We start from the raw sequence: 17,970 nt of genomic DNA on the forward strand, positions 1-17,970 counted from the left end.
CCCAAACGCATACTGGCCAAGAACTAGATTTCCAAAATGGCTTTGCTCCTTTCGGGCTGGCATCAGTCTATAAAATGCAATTTACTTCCACTGCAAGCAACCCTTCCCTCTACCTCAAAATACTACCCAATATACAGACAACTGAACCTAACCTAGCGTAGACAGCGGATTCACATCTGCTAAATTCAGTAGAGAGTCGGCACAGCCGTTGGACTTATGTAAAGAAAGCGTTAAAAGAAAAAAAAAAAAAAAACCACACTAAGCAAACCCGAGGGGCGGGCTTCGCCGGAGATCGCGCCCTCCCGCCGCCGTGCCGACGGCGAGCAAGCCTTCCCGCCGTGGCCACGCCTCCCTCCGCCTCGCCGTGGCCACGCCTCCTCCTCCGACCCCGCCCCTCCTAGGCCACGCCCGACGTGAGGCGCGGGAGCCGCCGGGCCGGAGGCGGGGCCTGAGCCGCCCCTCCCACCGCCGCCGCCGGCGGCCTCCGCGCGGGCCTCACAGCCCGTATTCCACTCACTTTGTTCTCCGCCTTTGTCCTAATCCACACCAGCAGGTGGAGCCGCAGTTAAAGTTTCCGAGTCCATTCCGAGAGCGGGAGCCCATCTTGCTCGCCGCGGAGGCCCTCGCTGGAGGAGGAGGGTCAGAGCTCGGGTGCAGCCAATCGTGGACAACGCTGCTAGTTATCAGAGCAGAATGGGCTGTAGTTTAGTGAAATAGGAAAGCTGCAAAACACTGTAGAGTGTTCCCGTGTAAATAAAAAGAGGAAAAAAGTTTCTCAAGTCACCGCTGCACGACGTCGGGCCGGCGCCGGGGCGGGGGTCTGCGCTCTCCCGAGCGGCCACGCGCTGGACTTTATTGTGCCGCAACAAGCCCCCGTTCCCATTGTTTGTGCTTTTTTCAAAATATGGCAAAGGTTCAGGTGAACAATGTAGTGGTGCTGGATAACCCTTCTCCTTTCTACAACCCATTCCAGTTCGAGATCACCTTCGAGTGCATCGAGGACCTGTCTGAAGGTGAGTCGGGCGCCCGCCCGCCGCCGGGCTGTCAGTTGCGGGCTGCAGACGTTGAAAGTTTGCCGGGCCCGGCCTCGCGCGGGCGGCCGGTGCTCGGCGCCGGGCGGGCGGCGGGCTCGGCTCTGCGGAGGGAAACTTGAAGTTGATGAACGACGGCCGGCGAGGCGCGCGCGGCGTTCGGCCGCAGCCGGGGCGCCTGCCGCGGCTCAACTTGTGAGGAACTTGTTCGAGCGGAGGTAGCCATGTTGTCAGCTTTGTCTGGCGGGCGGACGGTTCGCGAGACCCGCACTCGCGCCCATGGCGCCGGCCGGGGGTCGCGCCGGGCTGGCCCCCGGCCGCGAACGGCCTCCGCGGCCCCCACGGCCCCAGTGAGGAGGTGGGAAGGCGAGGCATGTGTGTGTGGTCGCGCCGGCGAGTTCGCAGCGGAGCCATCTTACCGAGAGTAGAGAACTGGGCCACCGACCCCGGCGTCACGACGCCTCCTCTCCGCGGGTGACGAACGCGGCGCCCCGCCTGCCCACCTTCCTGCCCCCGAGCAAGAGGCAGATCCATTTTTAGGGCTTACGCTGGAGTTGCCGTACTCTCCTGGGTGGCCATGCCCGGCCGCCTCGGGGAGGAGAGCGAGGCTGTCCTCGCGCTGATTTCTGGCTCCCTGGACCAACCAGCGGGGGAGGCGGGCGCAGGCTTGGCCCCTCGGCGCCGCGGGCCGGCGCTCCCCGGCCGGTGCCTGGGATGCTCGGGGCGCCTGGGGATGCTGGCTCTCAGGCTCGCCCAGACCAACGTGGACTCCTCATCCTTAATGACCGAAATCTTCTCTCCTCTCAGGAAGAAAAATATTGCTAAGCTAGGAAGTTACATTTAACCCGAGAACAGAAATAAGTAAAATACTTAAATAATTTCCAGGACTTAATCACTGGCTTCTAAGTAGTCTGAAAGAAGACTTTCAAGAACGTGTTGAAATCTAAACACAGTAACTCCACATCCAAATACCCTGAACATAAAACACTACAGTGGGCTAGGAAATAAAAGGTAAAGTCCTGATGGCAATGCAAAATTTTTTACTATTTTTTTCTAAGTACTTTCTAAGGTCTTCAAAAAGATAAATATTTAATATATGCAGTAATAAACTTAGAAAGCTAAAATTTGCCAAGGTCTTTGCGACTTTATTAAAACAATCCAGTGCTCCATTTTCAAAATTTGAGGGGGAAAAAGTTTAACTTCATCAATGGTAATTTAACAATTAAATAGGGGACATACTTCTTTGAACTTACAAGTATGTTTAGCAAAATGCACTTTAAGTTATATGCTAATCAAGGCATGTAAAGCACTTTCACTTTAAAAATTAGTTCTTAATCTCTGTATAATGTATTTTATGTAGGGTGTTAACTTGTTAACTTTTTAAATTACAAAAACAATATATGCTCATTGTAATAGAGTTTTTAAAAGTTGTACATACATATATAAAGTTAACAGTCCTCTGTACTCAATACCTTCCCCCATCTCACTCTAAGTAACCATAATTAACACTTTAGTCTGTGCTCTTCCATATAGTTTTACTACATATATAAAGCACAAATGCACATGTATAAGTAGGGCACATTCTGAAAGACGATTCATTTGTTAAACTAATTCCTAAATAGGCCATTGGTAATAACATTAAAGGGAATTTTTCTTATTACGGTACTTTGAAACTATTTGGTTACTTTCCCACAGTACTACCATAAGCACTTCAGCCACCAGGCCCATTTTCATGCCCATTAAACTAATTTTCCCTTTTTATTACCAATTGCATATAAAAATGGGCAAATGCATGAAAAACTATTGAGTCCTTTCCAACTTATACTGCAGTGTTTTAGGCATTAGAACTTCTTGAAATTACGGGTATTTCTAAGTGATACCTTCCATTTTAGGAGCCAGTTCTGAACAAGGAAGTTAGATGGTTCAGGATGTTGTTACAGGGCTTTGACATTGGATGGCTGAAACCTGCCATTGATGTGTTCTGTTTGTTAACTAGGATCTATTCAGAACCCAGCTGAATCACATCAAAGTTTTTACTAATGTCAGGAATATACCTACTTCTACTTGTATACCTCACTTCCCAGGGCATCTATACTGGGTGTTTATTTAGTATTGTTTAAGAGTTTAAGCTGAGTCATACCAAAGCTGCAAAGGAATCTTTCAAAAAGGTGCCATGCTTATGTACTCCACCTAGAGGCTGTGTGGATTAAGGAAATTGAGTTTACTTAGCAAAGGTTTCTTATAGGTCCCTCTTTTATACTGCAGTTCTTAAAAAAAAAAATTTGTTCTTGAAATTGAACTACAGAATATTCTCAAGAGAAATTTTTACTTTATAATTTTGTCTCAAGTCCTAAGCCAGAGGTTGGCCGCCATTTTCCATACTTTAAGTTGTCAATAGCCCGCAAATGTTTTCACTTTCCTTTAAAAGCTGCCCTATAGCTTTGCTTCAGAAAAAGCCTTGAGGAGTACTTACTCTTAAGAGAATTTACTTGTTTCTACTGTAAGACCTATACAGGGGTAGGACAGCAATCCACAGATTTAAGCAGAGGCTTTCCTGTAAATCTGGGAGTAGGAGACCTCGGATGTGTTTCATCTGATGGTCACCAAGCCTGTACAAGTTTTGATTGACTTTATTTCTCTCTTTGTTATGCCTTGTGGATTGCTGACTCTCTGCTTCTTTACTGAATGGAGCCTTTTTTTTTTTAAGTTGATCAATATCAATAATTATAGCTACTGTCAGTTGAATACTTATAATGTACCAGAACTGAATGCTTCCTACTTTAAAACCTCAGGCTTGTACTAATTCACAAAGACTACATACTTCCCCCTAGATCACAGGTCTTTGCAAGTAGTGTAATTAGTTTGAAATTCCCTTGGTGACTTCCCTCACTCCCACCACAAATGGAGATAATTTGCAGGCTGGGATTACCATGATTAAATGAAACAGTTAAAATTTTAAATAAATGAGTAAACTCCTTCAAGTGATAATCTATGCAAAGCATCTGACCATATCCCTTCTTGTTTCAAATATAGGAGACAAGGGAATGAAAGCTGGGTTCCAAAAAAAAAAAAGGACAAAACAACTGATGCTGATTTATAAATAAGTACTGAGCATTTTAAACTCAGTAGCTACAGCAAGCATCCATAAGCATAAAAATTAAGGTACAGGTGTTCCCTGAGTTACAGCCTATACTCCTTACGGCTAGATTACCTCCCCATGGCCTCTGCCCTCACCCATTCCTTCCCACCTCCCACAATTAAGTTCCTTTATTTCACTATTCATTTGAGAGCTAAAAAGGGAAGAATTTATCTTCCTTAGATTTTTGGAAAGAGCCCAGGCTTTGGAGTTGGGTCCAAGTTGGGTCCAGGCTTTGGAGTTTATGTCCAAGCAGAGACATAGCTTGGATTCTGATTCTTCGATTTACTAGCTATATGAATTTGGGTATGTTACTTAGCCTGAGTCTCAACTTTCTTATTTGTATAATAGGTATAATTAAATCCATATGATACAAAGCTGTTGAGGTTTTAAACAACAGGTGTGAAGTGGCAAGACCAATGCCCAGCACACAGTAGGTATTTTATGAAAGTAGGTTTTTAAGTCATAACCATGTTCCTATGCCAGACCACAAATGCCAATTTATACCAATTAAGCTAAGAGCACGATACAGAGTAGTACAAATACACATGAAATGAACAAAGCATTATGAAAACCTCTATGTGACAATTCCCAGTGTTATCTCTACTCAGCTAGTTTAGTAGCTTCCACACCCCTTTCTTCTTAAAACCGTTTCTCCGATTGACGTTTGGGTTACCTACCTCACTAGCCACTAGTTTTGTAACTTTATTGATCTTATCTCCCCAACCTCTTAACTCTGGAGAGCGCCCAGGCTCACTCCCTAGGGATCCCACCTATTTTCAACTAAATTTTTACCAGACCTATTCATTATCTCCACTTATTCATTATCTCTAGAACTCCTGATTGTTTCCCTCCCCTGCCCCCTGTAAAAATAAGTGGCTCTTGCTGGCTCTATTTTCGGGATTTATCCAAAATATTACTCCTTCTCGCCCCCAGGGCTACATGTGGTCCAAGCCACCATAATTTCTTGCCTCAACTGAACTATTCTGTTTTTTTCCCTTGCCCTCTTACAGTCTACACTGAACACAGCAGCCAAAATGATCCTCCTAAACTGAAAGTCAGATCATGTCATCCCTCTACTCAAAACCCTCCAGTGGCTTCCCATGCCACTCAGTGTAAAAGCCAAAAATCTTTACGATGGCCTTCAAAATCTTGCATCATCTGGCCACGCCTTTCGCCCCCAGTCTCATGGTTGGCTGTTTTCCCCTTTGCTCATTCTGCTCCTGCGCTGGCAACTTTGCTTTTTCTTGAGCATGTCAAGCATGTGCCTACTGCCTGGCCTTTGTACTTGCTCTTCCTTCTGACTAGATATTCATACTGCTTGTTCCCTCTCTTAATCTTCATCAACAAACAGATGATCTCAAGAGATGTCAGATGTAGGACCCTGCATCTGGAAATGTGCTAGAAACTGGAGATAAACTGGTCTAGGTCTGAGACAGAACCATGACATAATAAGAGAAAGTATAAACCTAAGGGATCTTTTAGTTCAATAACTTGCAGTTTGTAATACAGTATGAATGAGTATTACCTATACTATTTCTGTTATCTATTTAGGGAACAAAAATATCTACAAAGTTACACAAAAATGACAACACATGGTGGCATTAACTGGATTCTCCACAGGTAACCCAGAAACACCCTCCGGGATTGCTGGTGTAGACTCTGTGGAGTGAATCCAAGAGGCAGGCCACACGGTGCCAAACACCCTAAGAGGACCGGGAGGTCTCAGAGAATTTGTATTTGTAGAGTGGTCTTTCTCCCCCTACTAAAGAGGAGGCCTCTTCCAAAGAACAATCATTTGACTCATCTCTGGGTTCTTCTCACAGAGCACACTGTAAAGGGTGCTCAATAAAGTCTGAATTACATGGAACGTCTTAGGTTGCACTTTATTCTGTCTTGTTACTCGTGCCTGTTCCCACTGTAAATATTCTGATGTATCAAGTGGTATAAGGATCCTTGGTTTCCTCTTCCCAGTGTAAAGAATGTATGCCATGAAGGGGTGCCATGAGGGAAAAACCCCGCTGGGGACCCTTAACAGTTGATGAGTTGAAGCCCTAAGGGGCTTCTGAGCCACAAGAGCAGTTTGCAAGTAATGATTTTTCCACTTTGGAGCTCTCTGATGATTTGGATCTGTGCAACATAGCATGGGGGAGCCCTTCCAAAGTGTGTTTAGCAGATTGTTAAAAGATGACATACAGAGAAGGGGGGGAGGGATTCCTTAGCCAAATAAATTTGGGAAACACTGGACTAATGGTACTGGTGTTCCTTACTGAAGGATTTTTCAGACCCCTTGATCTGCCAGTGTGCTTTATGAATCCTCAAGAGAAGGTTGTAGCATTTCCCAAGTTTTTGGCCATGTTGTTTTGTTTGTGAGGAGCCCTGCCCAGGGACCAGTATTTCACAAAACAGCATTTTGAGAAACTCTGCTATGAAATGTAAGAATTTCACACCCGAAATTTATAAGGAGCACCTTCAGTGCCCTTCTGGATTTTCTGCTATGAAAAGCCAATTTTAGCAGCCAATAATGGTGTAAGTGGACATTCAAAGGGTCTTTGATGTCATCTCATAATGTAATTAATGAATATGAAATAATGTTTTGGTTTTTAACCCTAGACCTGGAATGGAAAATTATCTATGTGGGCTCCGCAGAAAGTGAAGAATACGATCAAGTTTTAGACTCTGTTTTAGTGGGCCCTGTTCCTGCAGGAAGGCATATGTTTGTATTTCAGGTAAGATTATTCTTGGTAAATATGTATGTCAAATACATTTCTAAATGGTCCTTAACCCTTTCCTTTTGGGTTAAATCACTCTGGTTCTGCTGCATTCACTTTTTGTCTGCTTCTGTCATGTTTTAAGAAGTCTCTGTGTCATGAAGGAATGCCACTTCCTGATTTTGTGTGCTGAGAGATGTTACTGTGATGTTTATACTTCAGGGTTTGCACAGCATGCAGTAAACCTTATACTCTGTCAGGGCCATGTGGTGGTTAATTTTGGGCTCTTCCTGTGAATAGTCCCTTAGTACGAGACCTTCAGGGTGGCTGTCCAGCAGCCCAAAACAGGGATTCAAAATGCTTACTACTAACTGGGGATAGTTAGTAATATGCATTTTCAGATTATAGTTTCAGCCACTAGGGATGATGATGATATAACAAAAACAACAACTTTATTTCAGCATAATCAATAACTCAGCTAGGTTATCAGGTATGTTAGAAGATAGAGATCTACGAGATCTTGGGTCACTGGAACTAAATGAAGTCCAGTGGTCTACTAAAGCATCTACTCTACACTTCTTATAGAGGATTACTGCTACAAATCCACAACTCTATTTATCATTTGTGAGGAGAAATTCTACTAACATAATTATGTTCTCAGATACCACTGACAGTATTTAGGTCTGTGCCGAGTCTTCAGACATTGTCTTCTGCATTCAAAAATATTACTTCTTTTAATCCATGTCAAATTGTTGTATAAAACTATTCAGTCACTTCTCAATTATCCATGTTTATTAGAGGGAGATATTTATAATAATCCAAAGAGTAACTAGCCATTGCTTTTTAAAAAACTATTATTCTTAATTTTGTTACAAGTATTTCTACCCAACGGAGTCTCATTAGTTAAGTAGAACCCACTGAAAATCTAACTTTTCTCTCCCTGACCTCTCGCTTTGCTCACTTCACAGGTGGGACCAATTTAAATAAATACTGTTGGTCAAATAATCCCACCAGATATGAGCTAAGAATCTCTCAAACATATAGTATCTCTAGAGCTGCTACTGCTCCCTCCCGTCTCCTAAATATAGAATTCAGAATTTTGTTCTCCTAGCCCTAGTGCTTTTTATTAAATAAAAAGCAACAAATACTATATTTTAAATAAACGGTTAAGAAAAGCTTAAATATATTGACTAAGAGGCTCAAATATATTAAAAGTGCCGTGAAGCTGAGTTGTGTGACTGTGTGGGGATGCACTGTAGTTGTAGACCTGGTTCAGATCCTACTCTGCTGCTTATTAGCCACATGTGACTTCAGACAGGCTCCCAGCCTCCCCTAGTCACTCCAGTCATCCCTAAAACGTGGATACTAGCCTACCTCATAAGAACGTTACGAGGATTAAATGAGGAATGAAGCAGTTTAGTTTAATCACTGACAGACGGTGCCTATTTCTATAACTGGAACTAAGCTTTTATTCTCTTAGCTTCTTGAAATTGTTATACAAAGAAGCAGTATTTGCTCTGACCCACAAGCCTGGAGAACCTATACTTCACAGATGATAGATAATTTATGATGCAAGAAACTTGATTTGAGAGGTAGTAATATACCTTCCTATGCTGCTAAAACAAAACAAAACAAAAAACAGAACTTGCAAATAAATGCCATGTTTTTGAAACAAACTTAAAAATCTTTTCTATGTGTTTATGTTGGTTAAGAATACTCCTTAGCCTTTGGCTTGAAGTATCATAGGAAAAAAATTACTCAAAACTATTTCCCTCCAGTGATTTTTACCTTGGTATTCTGTGCACATGTTGCCAAAAGTACAAAGGAAGTACAGTGTGATTTAGATCATATGTTTAGCCTATGCATTTTTCAGAATTCACCATTATCAGCAGAAAGGAACTAAAACAGTTTTTATTTTATGTTTTAAACAAACTACCATAGCATTCTCCTGGTCTGCCAGGATTTTGCCTCAGAATAAGGCTAGCAGGAAGGTGCCCGGATGTCTGCCTAGTATTGCTTGTTGGAGTCAAAGATCTCTGCTGATCACTTCTCCATCCTAAATGATCTGAGAGGCTTGCAGGCTTCTCTCCTTGAATTTGCTCAAGCTGAATCCTTTAGCAAACAACTTTTAAAACACAAACATGCCTAGAACCAATTTGCTGAGGGGATGGGAAGCAATAGAGGGGAAAGTTCCCATAGTACTGAACTACCTCTGTTTCCCATCTCCACCCAAAGGCAAACGGCATATTCTCAGGACAGGCCCTCTGTCCCCATTCTGGTATCTCTCCAAGAGAGATCATAAGCCACGTCAGGGCAGGAACTGAGTTACGAATGAATTTCAAAATACTAAGTATATACTGTGTGCCTAGAGCTATGCCCGACTCGAGATCACAAAGATGAGCTGGATGGGATGCCTGCCCGAGATAAAGCTTAGAATCGCAGAGAAGACTGAAGGGGAAACATATTTAGATCATTGGACATATATTAATAGAGAAATTGTGTTGAATAATGAGTGCATAAAGAGTGCTATTAATTACACCTTTGAATTAGAAAGCATTTCACTAAAAAGGATACATTTGATGCAAGCTTCAAAGATGAATTTTTCAGAATGTTAGGGAAGGAGTATATGTAAGGCACAGAGGCATGAAAGCTTATTATTACATTTTAAAGAACCTACATTTCTAGACCAAGAGATGTGGAGTTAAGGGGGTTGTGATGTTGGTTGGAGACCAGTTGTGAAGGGCCTTATAAATGAAGTTAAAAACTGAGATTTTTATCTCAGAAATGAGGGTAATCATCTGAGGTTTTAAAACCTGGTAAAGGGATGGGAATGGATCTGTGCTTAGATAGCTAATGCTGGCCGCAGTGCAAATAGGCTACTGCTGGGGGAGACCAGTAGGGAAGTTTTAGCAATATTCCAGATAAGAGATAAAGAACTTGAATTCTGCTTTCAGAGATGGGAAACATTGAAACTGCCTAGATGGAGGAGGTAGGGAAGCTGAGGGTGACAGATTTTTAGTCTGGGTAACTAGGTGAGTATTTTATGCCTTTTTGGGTCACCTACATGTGGTAGGTGTACTGTAATCATGAGTCTTCTATGATAATGGCCTGATTGAGAACACTAGTCAGAAGTGTTCCCAAGCTAAGGCATTGGCTGAAGTGTTCACCGAGGCCCAGGGATGGTCCTTAGTGTCGTAGCAAGAGTAAGCCAATCCGCTGGGACTTCATGCACTTACCACTCAGAATAGCTGCTTCAGGTCATGCTCAGTGCCTCACCATCACTACCTGTCCCCAGTCTGTGATTCCTTCCAACCAGTGTCCTTACTGTCTTCCACACGGCTGTGGACAGGGCGCTAGCCTTCACTCATGTTCTCAGCCACCTCTAGCTCACTTGCCCCACCTTCTGCATTCCTCAAGGTTCAGCTTACAGCACTTTGATTCAAAACAAGATCATTGATTACATCTGCCTCAAACAATCTTTACCTTCATTGAATTTCCATATGTGGGACTATTTGTATTTTTTGAAAATCTGCTATATAACTATTTCCATTCCATTTTCAGTTTTATATTAATTTACTATTAGAATATCTATGAAGGGTGGATGAGTGGATATGAGAATATGTGTCCTGGGAAACTGGATAACAAACATTTGCTGCCAAAAGGCTATATGGAGATAACTGAACATTTACTAATTTAGGTCTGAAAATTATGACTGGGAAAACTGAATATTTACTAATTTAGGTCTGAAAATTATGACTGGGAAAGGTTGGAATTAATAAGTATTGATTTGCTTACTATATTTTATGAAAGGTTCTATAATTGAATATTGCATAATCCCTCATGAACAACCACACACTGTAGCCAGAATTATTTTTCTCTAGACGTAGTGATGCTTTCAAGGGCCCAGGGTACTTAGGTATACTGTGGAGAAACATGTGAATTATATTTTCTAGCTATAAGTCAGTTTCAAAAAAAAAAAAGAGTGAGCATTTGCCTTCCCAGTATGATTTCCACGTTTTGGTTGCTGCACCCTTAACCAAAGGTGCTCAGTGTAACCAAAACTCCAGTTTTGCTTATGGTTAACAACCTTTTGTGATGTGTGTTTCTTTTCTTTTTAAATTATTCTAGGCTGATGCACCTAATCCGGGACTCATTCCAGATGCAGATGCAGTAGGTGTAACAGTTGTGCTAATTACCTGCACCTATCGAGGTCAAGAATTTATTAGAGTTGGTTATTATGTAAATAATGAATATACTGAGACAGAATTAAGGGAAAATCCGCCAGTAAAACCAGACTTTTCTAAGGTAATGCTCTGATTATTCCTTTTTCATTAACTTTACTATACAACTTTTTTAAGCAATTGCCATTTCATGGTACACTATGAAAATGGCTTTGAGACAAAATAAATTGGAGGTCCCTGTGCCAACTGAGCAAACTAATCTTTGTTCCATTACCATGGATGACCTCAAACCCTACCTCCAGATTAGTCATTAGTAATTACTGTTGGTTCGGCACCTTGAGAGTCTCTGATGATTTAGAAAACTGAAAGTGCCTCCTATAAGAAACAGGTCTCTATTAATGGCTCCCTGTATGGCATTCCCCATACATCATGATTCTATCCATTTCCATCTTTAGACATTCAAATTCATATTTGTTGTACTGACTATTCAATAATATTTCTGTCTATAACTCTTCCCAAAATTGTGGGGGGAAGTTTTATGTTTGTTTTTCATAGGAACATTGTTATCTCAAAACTCCTATATGCCTTGCTTTATGTGCTATTCTCAGGTTAAACTAAAGGTCTTAAATATTATCTGGTGGTGAAAACAGCTTAGCTTCTGAGTGAGAAGCTGAAAATCTGTGATTCGGTATTCTCAGAAATACTAAGTACTTTATGATTTTCCATTGGGAGCTGTAATAGTTTAGTAACTGGTAATTTTTGTGAGATTGAACATAACACTCTATCTGCCAGACCATGCAAGAAAAATTACATGGGAGTAGAATGGAATGTTCTCCTTTCTGATAAAAAGGCTGGAAGGGTTTTTATTCTGATGTGGAACGTTCCATTTCTGATTTATTAGTTACCTGTATGGTTCCTTGTATAGCAAAAAGAGAAGAAACTAGAATATTGTTTCTAAGAATGAGCCATAATAATTAAAAGATAGGAAACCATTAATAATGAGAGGTCATATGTGGGAATATTCATATTAGTGAAGAAACACCACATTAATCTAGAAAGCATGTTAATTTGTTAAATAAAGCATCCTCTGAAGCATTCAAGAAATTCTCTCCGCTTTAGGAAACAAGTACAGAGTTAGAATATTTTGTTGGATAGTAAAAGAGCTGGATAATTCCCTCAGGTTCTCCACATCTTGCTTCCATTAGACTAAAATAATTTCTTTGCTTCGGCCCTATTTCTTGTTTATTAGTTATGTTTAATGTGCTTTACTTGACTTAACACCTTTGTATATGAATTAGCCCTTTAGGAGTACTAATATAAAGAACCATTCTATTAAGGTCTATTTGTGTATGGTAATCTAACTTTCTTAGTGTTTACCATTTATATATTTCCTTCTTCCTCTAGCTTCAAAGGAACATTTTGGCATCCAATCCCAGAGTCACAAGATTCCACATTAATTGGGAAGATAACACAGAAAAACTGGAAGATGCAGAGAGCAGTAATCCAAATCTACAATCACTTCTTTCAACAGATGCATTACCTTCAGCATCAAAGGGATGGTCCACATCAGAAAACTCACTAAATGTCATGTTAGAATCCCACATGGACTGCATGTGACCACCTGCCATCCCTATAGTACAAATTAAGCTATAAAAACACACAGAACTATTTCCCTCAAATTCCATAAGTCCATAGTCAAGATACAATGTGAAGAATTTGTTTAAAAAACATCCTGTAGAAAGTTTATAAGAAAACCAGTATTTGAGCAAATTGTGGAATATAAATACAACTATTTTTAAGTAATTTTTTTCTCTAATGTGTTATTTTATTTGTTCTGAAACTAATCTGATTAAAACATATATATTATTTTCTTTTCCTCTATATGTAATTAAAGCACTTATAAAGAAAAATGAGTCACTAGACCAGGTTGTAAAGATGTCTTAGCCTCTTGGACAATAATCTTTGGACCACTATTTTACTAATCTTTGAAAGAACAAAGTTAACTTCAACTAAAATGTGTCTTCCTGTGATAACACATAATTTGGTTTGATTTAAGGGGCAAGTTTTCATTCTTTTTACGGCATGCCCTTGAAGAAGGGATTTGAAGTCAACTGTATGCTACCAAGAACTCTAGGATCTGATTTTCCAGGCCACCTTGAAGCCTCTTATGGCTACTGTTCAGTTCATATAATGTTAGACAGCATTCAGTTTGGTTTCTAAGACAACAAATGTGGTTAATTGTTCATAAGGTCCTCTGGGTATGATTTTTGTTTTTATAACAGTTCAGGACATCAGAACACTCCATGAATCATACATCATTATTACCCAGTGAATTCAGCAGGTCAAGAGCAGATACAAACTCCCTAAGTTTAAGAACAGGAGAGTATAATGACTTCGTTCCGTTCGTTAGATTTATAATACTATGAACTTAACTCTTTAAGACTGTTTTGCTAGGTCATCTGTTGTTGGTAGCATTTATATAAAAACAGTGGATTTGGAAAGATATATCTAGCTTTATCATAATAGATAAGTTACTATTTTGGAACTATATATATTTTCACATGTAGTACTCTTCTCCGTATCCCCTGACACTCATGCACAATAAGATTAGGCATATTTGTGGTGGACATATTTTAGATAGCTTTTCCAGGTAAGTTTTTTAAAAGCAGTCTTGGAAAGGAATGCATTAACTAAATGGGCCAAAAAGTTCTTTTTCTTTGATGAGAGCTAGGTCCTTCCTCAAAAAGTTTCTTATGCTCCAGTAAATTAAATGTAGAATATTCTCATTACTCTTGCTGCTAAGCAAGACATTAGCCATATAATGCAGAGTTATGCAGTGCCTTCATATCTAAAACTTTTATACTGCACTTTTTAAAGCTTTTATTTTGAGGAAGGGAAAGGGGCATTTGTCTGAATATGGATTCTAAGTTGTATATATTTCCTGTCATTCTAAAAAGTGACTTTGTGAAGCAAAATTTTGCTAAATGTTAAAACTTTGAAATTTAATATACCAGATAATTAAAATACTGTCCACTAACTAGTTCATAGACTTTAAAAGTAAGATACATCCGGCTGTTAAAACAATATGAAGAAAATTTCATTTTTGTCTAATTGCAATTAAAAGAAAATGTTAAAATATTAAAATGAAAATAAAAGTAATACTTTCCAACCAAGAGCTCAGTGATTAATATAACAAGAACACAATATGTGCTTATTAGGAATAAAGCATATATAAGCCAAATTTCCAAATCAATTCACTGCTGAGTTTTTATTCTGATTAATTATGATTGGTTTGTACTGACATCAAAGGGTTAGGTTTTTATATCAATTTGTAAACCAACAGCCAATTTTCACAAAAGTTTGAGACTTAACAACTATTATCTATTATTTAAAATTTTTATGGTTCTATAAGATAATTTTAAAAATTAAAATAAAGATTTAGTATTCAGACATTAGGAACTAAGAAACTAATGCATAGGTTGTTTTTTATTTTTCCTGTTTAGCTAGATGCTGCCTGAATTATAGCTAGCAAGTTTAGAACTGTTTTTTTCCCTTTCTGATCATAGTAAATAGCTGTGTCCTGAGAAGATAAACATGAACAAATTAGTTATGCCACAAAAGAGGCACATAGGCTGGAGGGAATGAGGATATCATCTGAGCTGAGAAAACAAGCAGAAGTCTGAGAAACGTGCATGCATTCGTCCATTTATAACGTTATACAACCGTAGGCTTCCATGTGGTCTTACCCTCAGGTTTGGGGTTTCTAGTTTTACCAAGAAAGCCTGTGGCAGCGGTTTTCAAAACTTTTTATGTAATCCATGGTAAAAAAAAAAATTTAAGTATGACCTGATAACACAAATATGTATTTATATTAACAATTTTCATGAAAATGTGCCCTTAATAGTGCACCTTTACTGTGTGCACTAGTATATTCTAGTATCTTTTATTTTGTTTTGAAAGTGCTGGTTTTGACCCACTGAAATAACTTTTTATGACCCTCTAATGGGTTGTGATACAGTTCAAAGAAAGGCTAGTCTGGCCCTTTGGGTTGACGAGAAGTAGCAATAACTTTTCTACAGTTCTAAAATTTATATTCCCTCTACCTGTCATTTCTTTCATATTCGGATTATGAATTTGGCAATAAGAAAAAGAAGGAAAAGGGCTAATACAGTGAATTCATCAGCCATTCCCTTTAAAACTGTCCAAATACTCTGTAGTTACTAATAGTCCACAAATCAGACTCATTTCTTGACACTCCATATAATTAACTTAGGAAACATTCCACATTGATACTCAGGAAACACCTTTATTTGTTTGTTGTTAATATCATTTAACACAGAACTCTAGAACACTGGGTCATAACAATTTTAAAATGCACATGAAGTGTTCTACATATATTCTTGCCTCCAGTATCCTAAAGCTTGTCTACGCCTCTCAATCCATAAATCCCTTCTTATCAGTGCTTAATATACTGTTTAGTTGTATTTCAAAACCTAAGAGTCGCTTAAAATGGGGCTCTTGTTACATTGGAGCATTTGCTGTTTTATGCTAAGTTTTAGACTATAAGCTTCTCATAAGAAATTTGAGCACAAGCCACGGACAGTAGGCATCCCTAACAAGTAACAAATAACATTTTTAAAATGTGTGAAACCGAAGGCCTATTATAGGAGAATAGGAGAAATATTTCCCCAATCAAAACAGTGTAAAAATTCAAAATGGCATCAAAACATGTTTTTTAAAATAATTTTTTCCTGAGGTCACTTTATAATCAAATCTTGACATTATATCAGCAAAGGCTTTAAATATACTTGTTGAAGAATCATTACAATGTATGAATGAAGCTACACGTTGCAATGATGAAAGTATGCTTTCCACATACTAAGACAAATTTTCTACCTAAGAATTTTCAGTAGGAATTACTGTTGCCCGTGAGATCCATGAGCATGAAAATGTCTTAAGCTTTACGCCAGCTATGTACTTTTATGAAATGAGATTTTTCCCCCTATTTAATTAAGTTCAACACTTTTCTGGGTCTTCACAGAATAACAGATGCTGCATAAACATGTTTGAAAGTAATCATTAGAGAATGAGAAAATTGAATAGGATCATTCAAAACTAAGATACAAAAAGATATACGGAATAAGCTTTTGGAAATTAAGTGAAGGTGGAGGTTTTAAAATATTTTCTTGGAGCTACAAAAGTAATGCTACATATTTACTTAGGTTTTTGGCAGTAACTCAAAAATCTTGAAATGTATCCTGTTATAGGTACTTTTTCACAAGAAAGCAACCATTGTGTTAGCTTCTGCAGTAACATTAAATTAATTGAAATTGTCACATAAAATACCTGCACTAGTAGATCCAATTCCTGTGGTGAGCACAGACCTTGGTGTAATTTTTGCTGCATATTTGAGGAATTGAGATTTCCCTGTGCCAGGATCCCCAACCAATAAAAGATGAGATTCACCTAGAAAAACGTAAATAATGTAGTTTTAAATTTCTATGAAAAGACTCGTAAGTGTAATTAATCAAAAAGAAAATGGTCCACTTGGGATGCCCACACAATTTATATTTTATATGGTGCGTTTGCTTAAGGTCATTCAAGGAAGGATTTAACCAGAATATCTTAGAAAAGTTAACTTTCAAGGTAAATATTTAACAATCTTTTAATTGATTTCTGAATACCATTTAAAATCTAAATTTTTTAACAGATTTTTGTGCCATTTCCAGATGTTTAAGACTGTTTAACATTTAAAAATTTTTTGGCTTATAAAGTTTCTGATTTTATTTAATCTATTTTAAATATCAAAATACTGTGATTAAATCTTTCCATCCCACCATATAAGTATTTTATTCTATTTTTATTTAAGTATTTTTAAGTGTCTGGGACTTTATAAGTGCTTTATAAATACCAAATCACTTATAATTCTAACAGTTAAGTGAAAACCTTTTCATTCTATGAAAATTTTAGTAGTTTAATGAAATATCTATCTTAAAGTACTCTTATTTTTCAAACATAACATAGATGAACATATGAACATCCTGCAGCATATGTTATCTCACTGATCAAGCAAATTTATTCAGTAATATTCAAGTATTTTCTGAATACATTAATAGGGAAATACTATATAAGCTCAACATTTAGCAGAAGGCCTTGCAAACAGTAGGCAATCAAAACATACAATACACATAAACCGTATTATACTTACTATTCTATACTGTACAGTTTGGTTTTTGAGTCCCTACTACCAGTCTGATTTACAATAATGTCCTTTTAGTCTTTCGGTTAAGCCTTTGGTTATTATGACCCTCATATTGCCTATATGAGGGCCATAATAAACCTAGTTTATGCCAGATTCAGGTCAGTTAAGTGTGTTAACCACAAAAGAGCTTTCTGCCATTTGGATGTAATTACACACTTAGAGTAATTTTTGCTGGAATGCATGACCTATGGTAGCACCTCTTGGCAGATGGCACGTTTGCTACCCACCAGCAGAAGGGAACCAAGCAGGCAGATGACTGAGAGCAGCAGTCTGAGACAAACACACTGACAGTCACAGATGGAGAGACACTGACTTGGAGACATTAAAAAGCACTATTTCTAATCTTTTCCTCTTGGAGAGAGACTGGGGATCCAATGAAAAACACAGACAGTAAAAGAAATGTAAAGATTTTATTTTGTGGCACCCTGATAGGCTGGAGCAAAAATATATACTCATTGAAAGTCTTTGGAAAGACTGGTATTCTACACAGTAGTTCCTGATGCTGGACTGAGTATTACATAGTGAACAACTGTCAGTTTTAAAAGATTACATTTGGAAAATAAAGGTCAACAAGCAATTTTTGTTCAGGAAAGAAAAATTCTAGCTTCTCTTCTTACTCTGTTAGTATTTCTCAAAAATTTTAAATGGG

General features: G+C 38.8%; 3 protein-coding genes across 6 annotated transcripts in view; 1 reads left to right on the plus strand and 2 right to left on the minus strand.

Moving 5' to 3' along the window:
* Positions 1-17,970, minus strand: part of MCM9 (minichromosome maintenance 9 homologous recombination repair factor) — a 126,042-nt gene that overhangs the window by 87,325 nt on the left and 20,747 nt on the right. For all 4 annotated transcript variants that reach the window (XR_014017225.1, XM_081251196.1, XM_081251197.1 and 1 more), the window contains one exon: positions 16,406-16,525. Coding sequence is in view for 3 of the 4 variants with exons in the window: in XM_081251196.1 (XP_081107322.1) it covers positions 16,406-16,525 (120 nt within the window). In the remaining variant the exon portion in view is untranslated. The remainder of the gene's footprint in view (positions 1-16,405; positions 16,526-17,970) is intronic.
* On the plus strand, positions 522-14,232 carry ASF1A (anti-silencing function 1A histone chaperone). Its single transcript, XM_081251199.1, has 4 exons — positions 522-1,013; positions 6,781-6,896; positions 11,007-11,183; positions 12,464-14,232. The coding sequence occupies exons 1-4, from the start codon at positions 905-907 to the stop codon at positions 12,674-12,676; spliced, it is 615 nt and encodes a 204-aa protein (XP_081107325.1). The 5' UTR covers positions 522-904; the 3' UTR covers positions 12,677-14,232.
* On the minus strand, positions 1,045-1,674 carry LOC308626242 (uncharacterized protein; the record flags this gene model as incomplete). The annotated part of the gene is made up of 2 exons (XM_081251092.1): positions 1,094-1,674; positions 1,045-1,055 (listed from the first exon to the last, which is right to left on the minus strand). Exons 1-2 carry the CDS (start codon positions 1,563-1,565, stop codon positions 1,045-1,047), a joined length of 483 nt encoding a protein of 160 aa, XP_081107218.1. The 5' UTR covers positions 1,566-1,674.

Source organism: Mesoplodon bidens (assembly GCF_964165515.1).
Source record: "Mesoplodon bidens genome assembly, chromosome: 12".
Taxonomy (NCBI): Eukaryota; Metazoa; Chordata; class Mammalia; order Artiodactyla; family Ziphiidae; genus Mesoplodon; species Mesoplodon bidens.

Coding starts and splice junctions, on each gene's coding strand:
- ASF1A (XM_081251199.1), top strand. CDS start 905: ATGGCAAAGGTTCAGGTGAACAATGTAGTGGTGCTGGATAACCCTTCT. Junction 6,897..11,006: donor GGCATATGTTTGTATTTCAG/GTAAGATTATTC, acceptor AAATTATTCTAG/GCTGATGCACCTAATCCGGG. Junction 11,184..12,463: donor TAAAACCAGACTTTTCTAAG/GTAATGCTCTGA, acceptor TTCTTCCTCTAG/CTTCAAAGGAACATTTTGGC.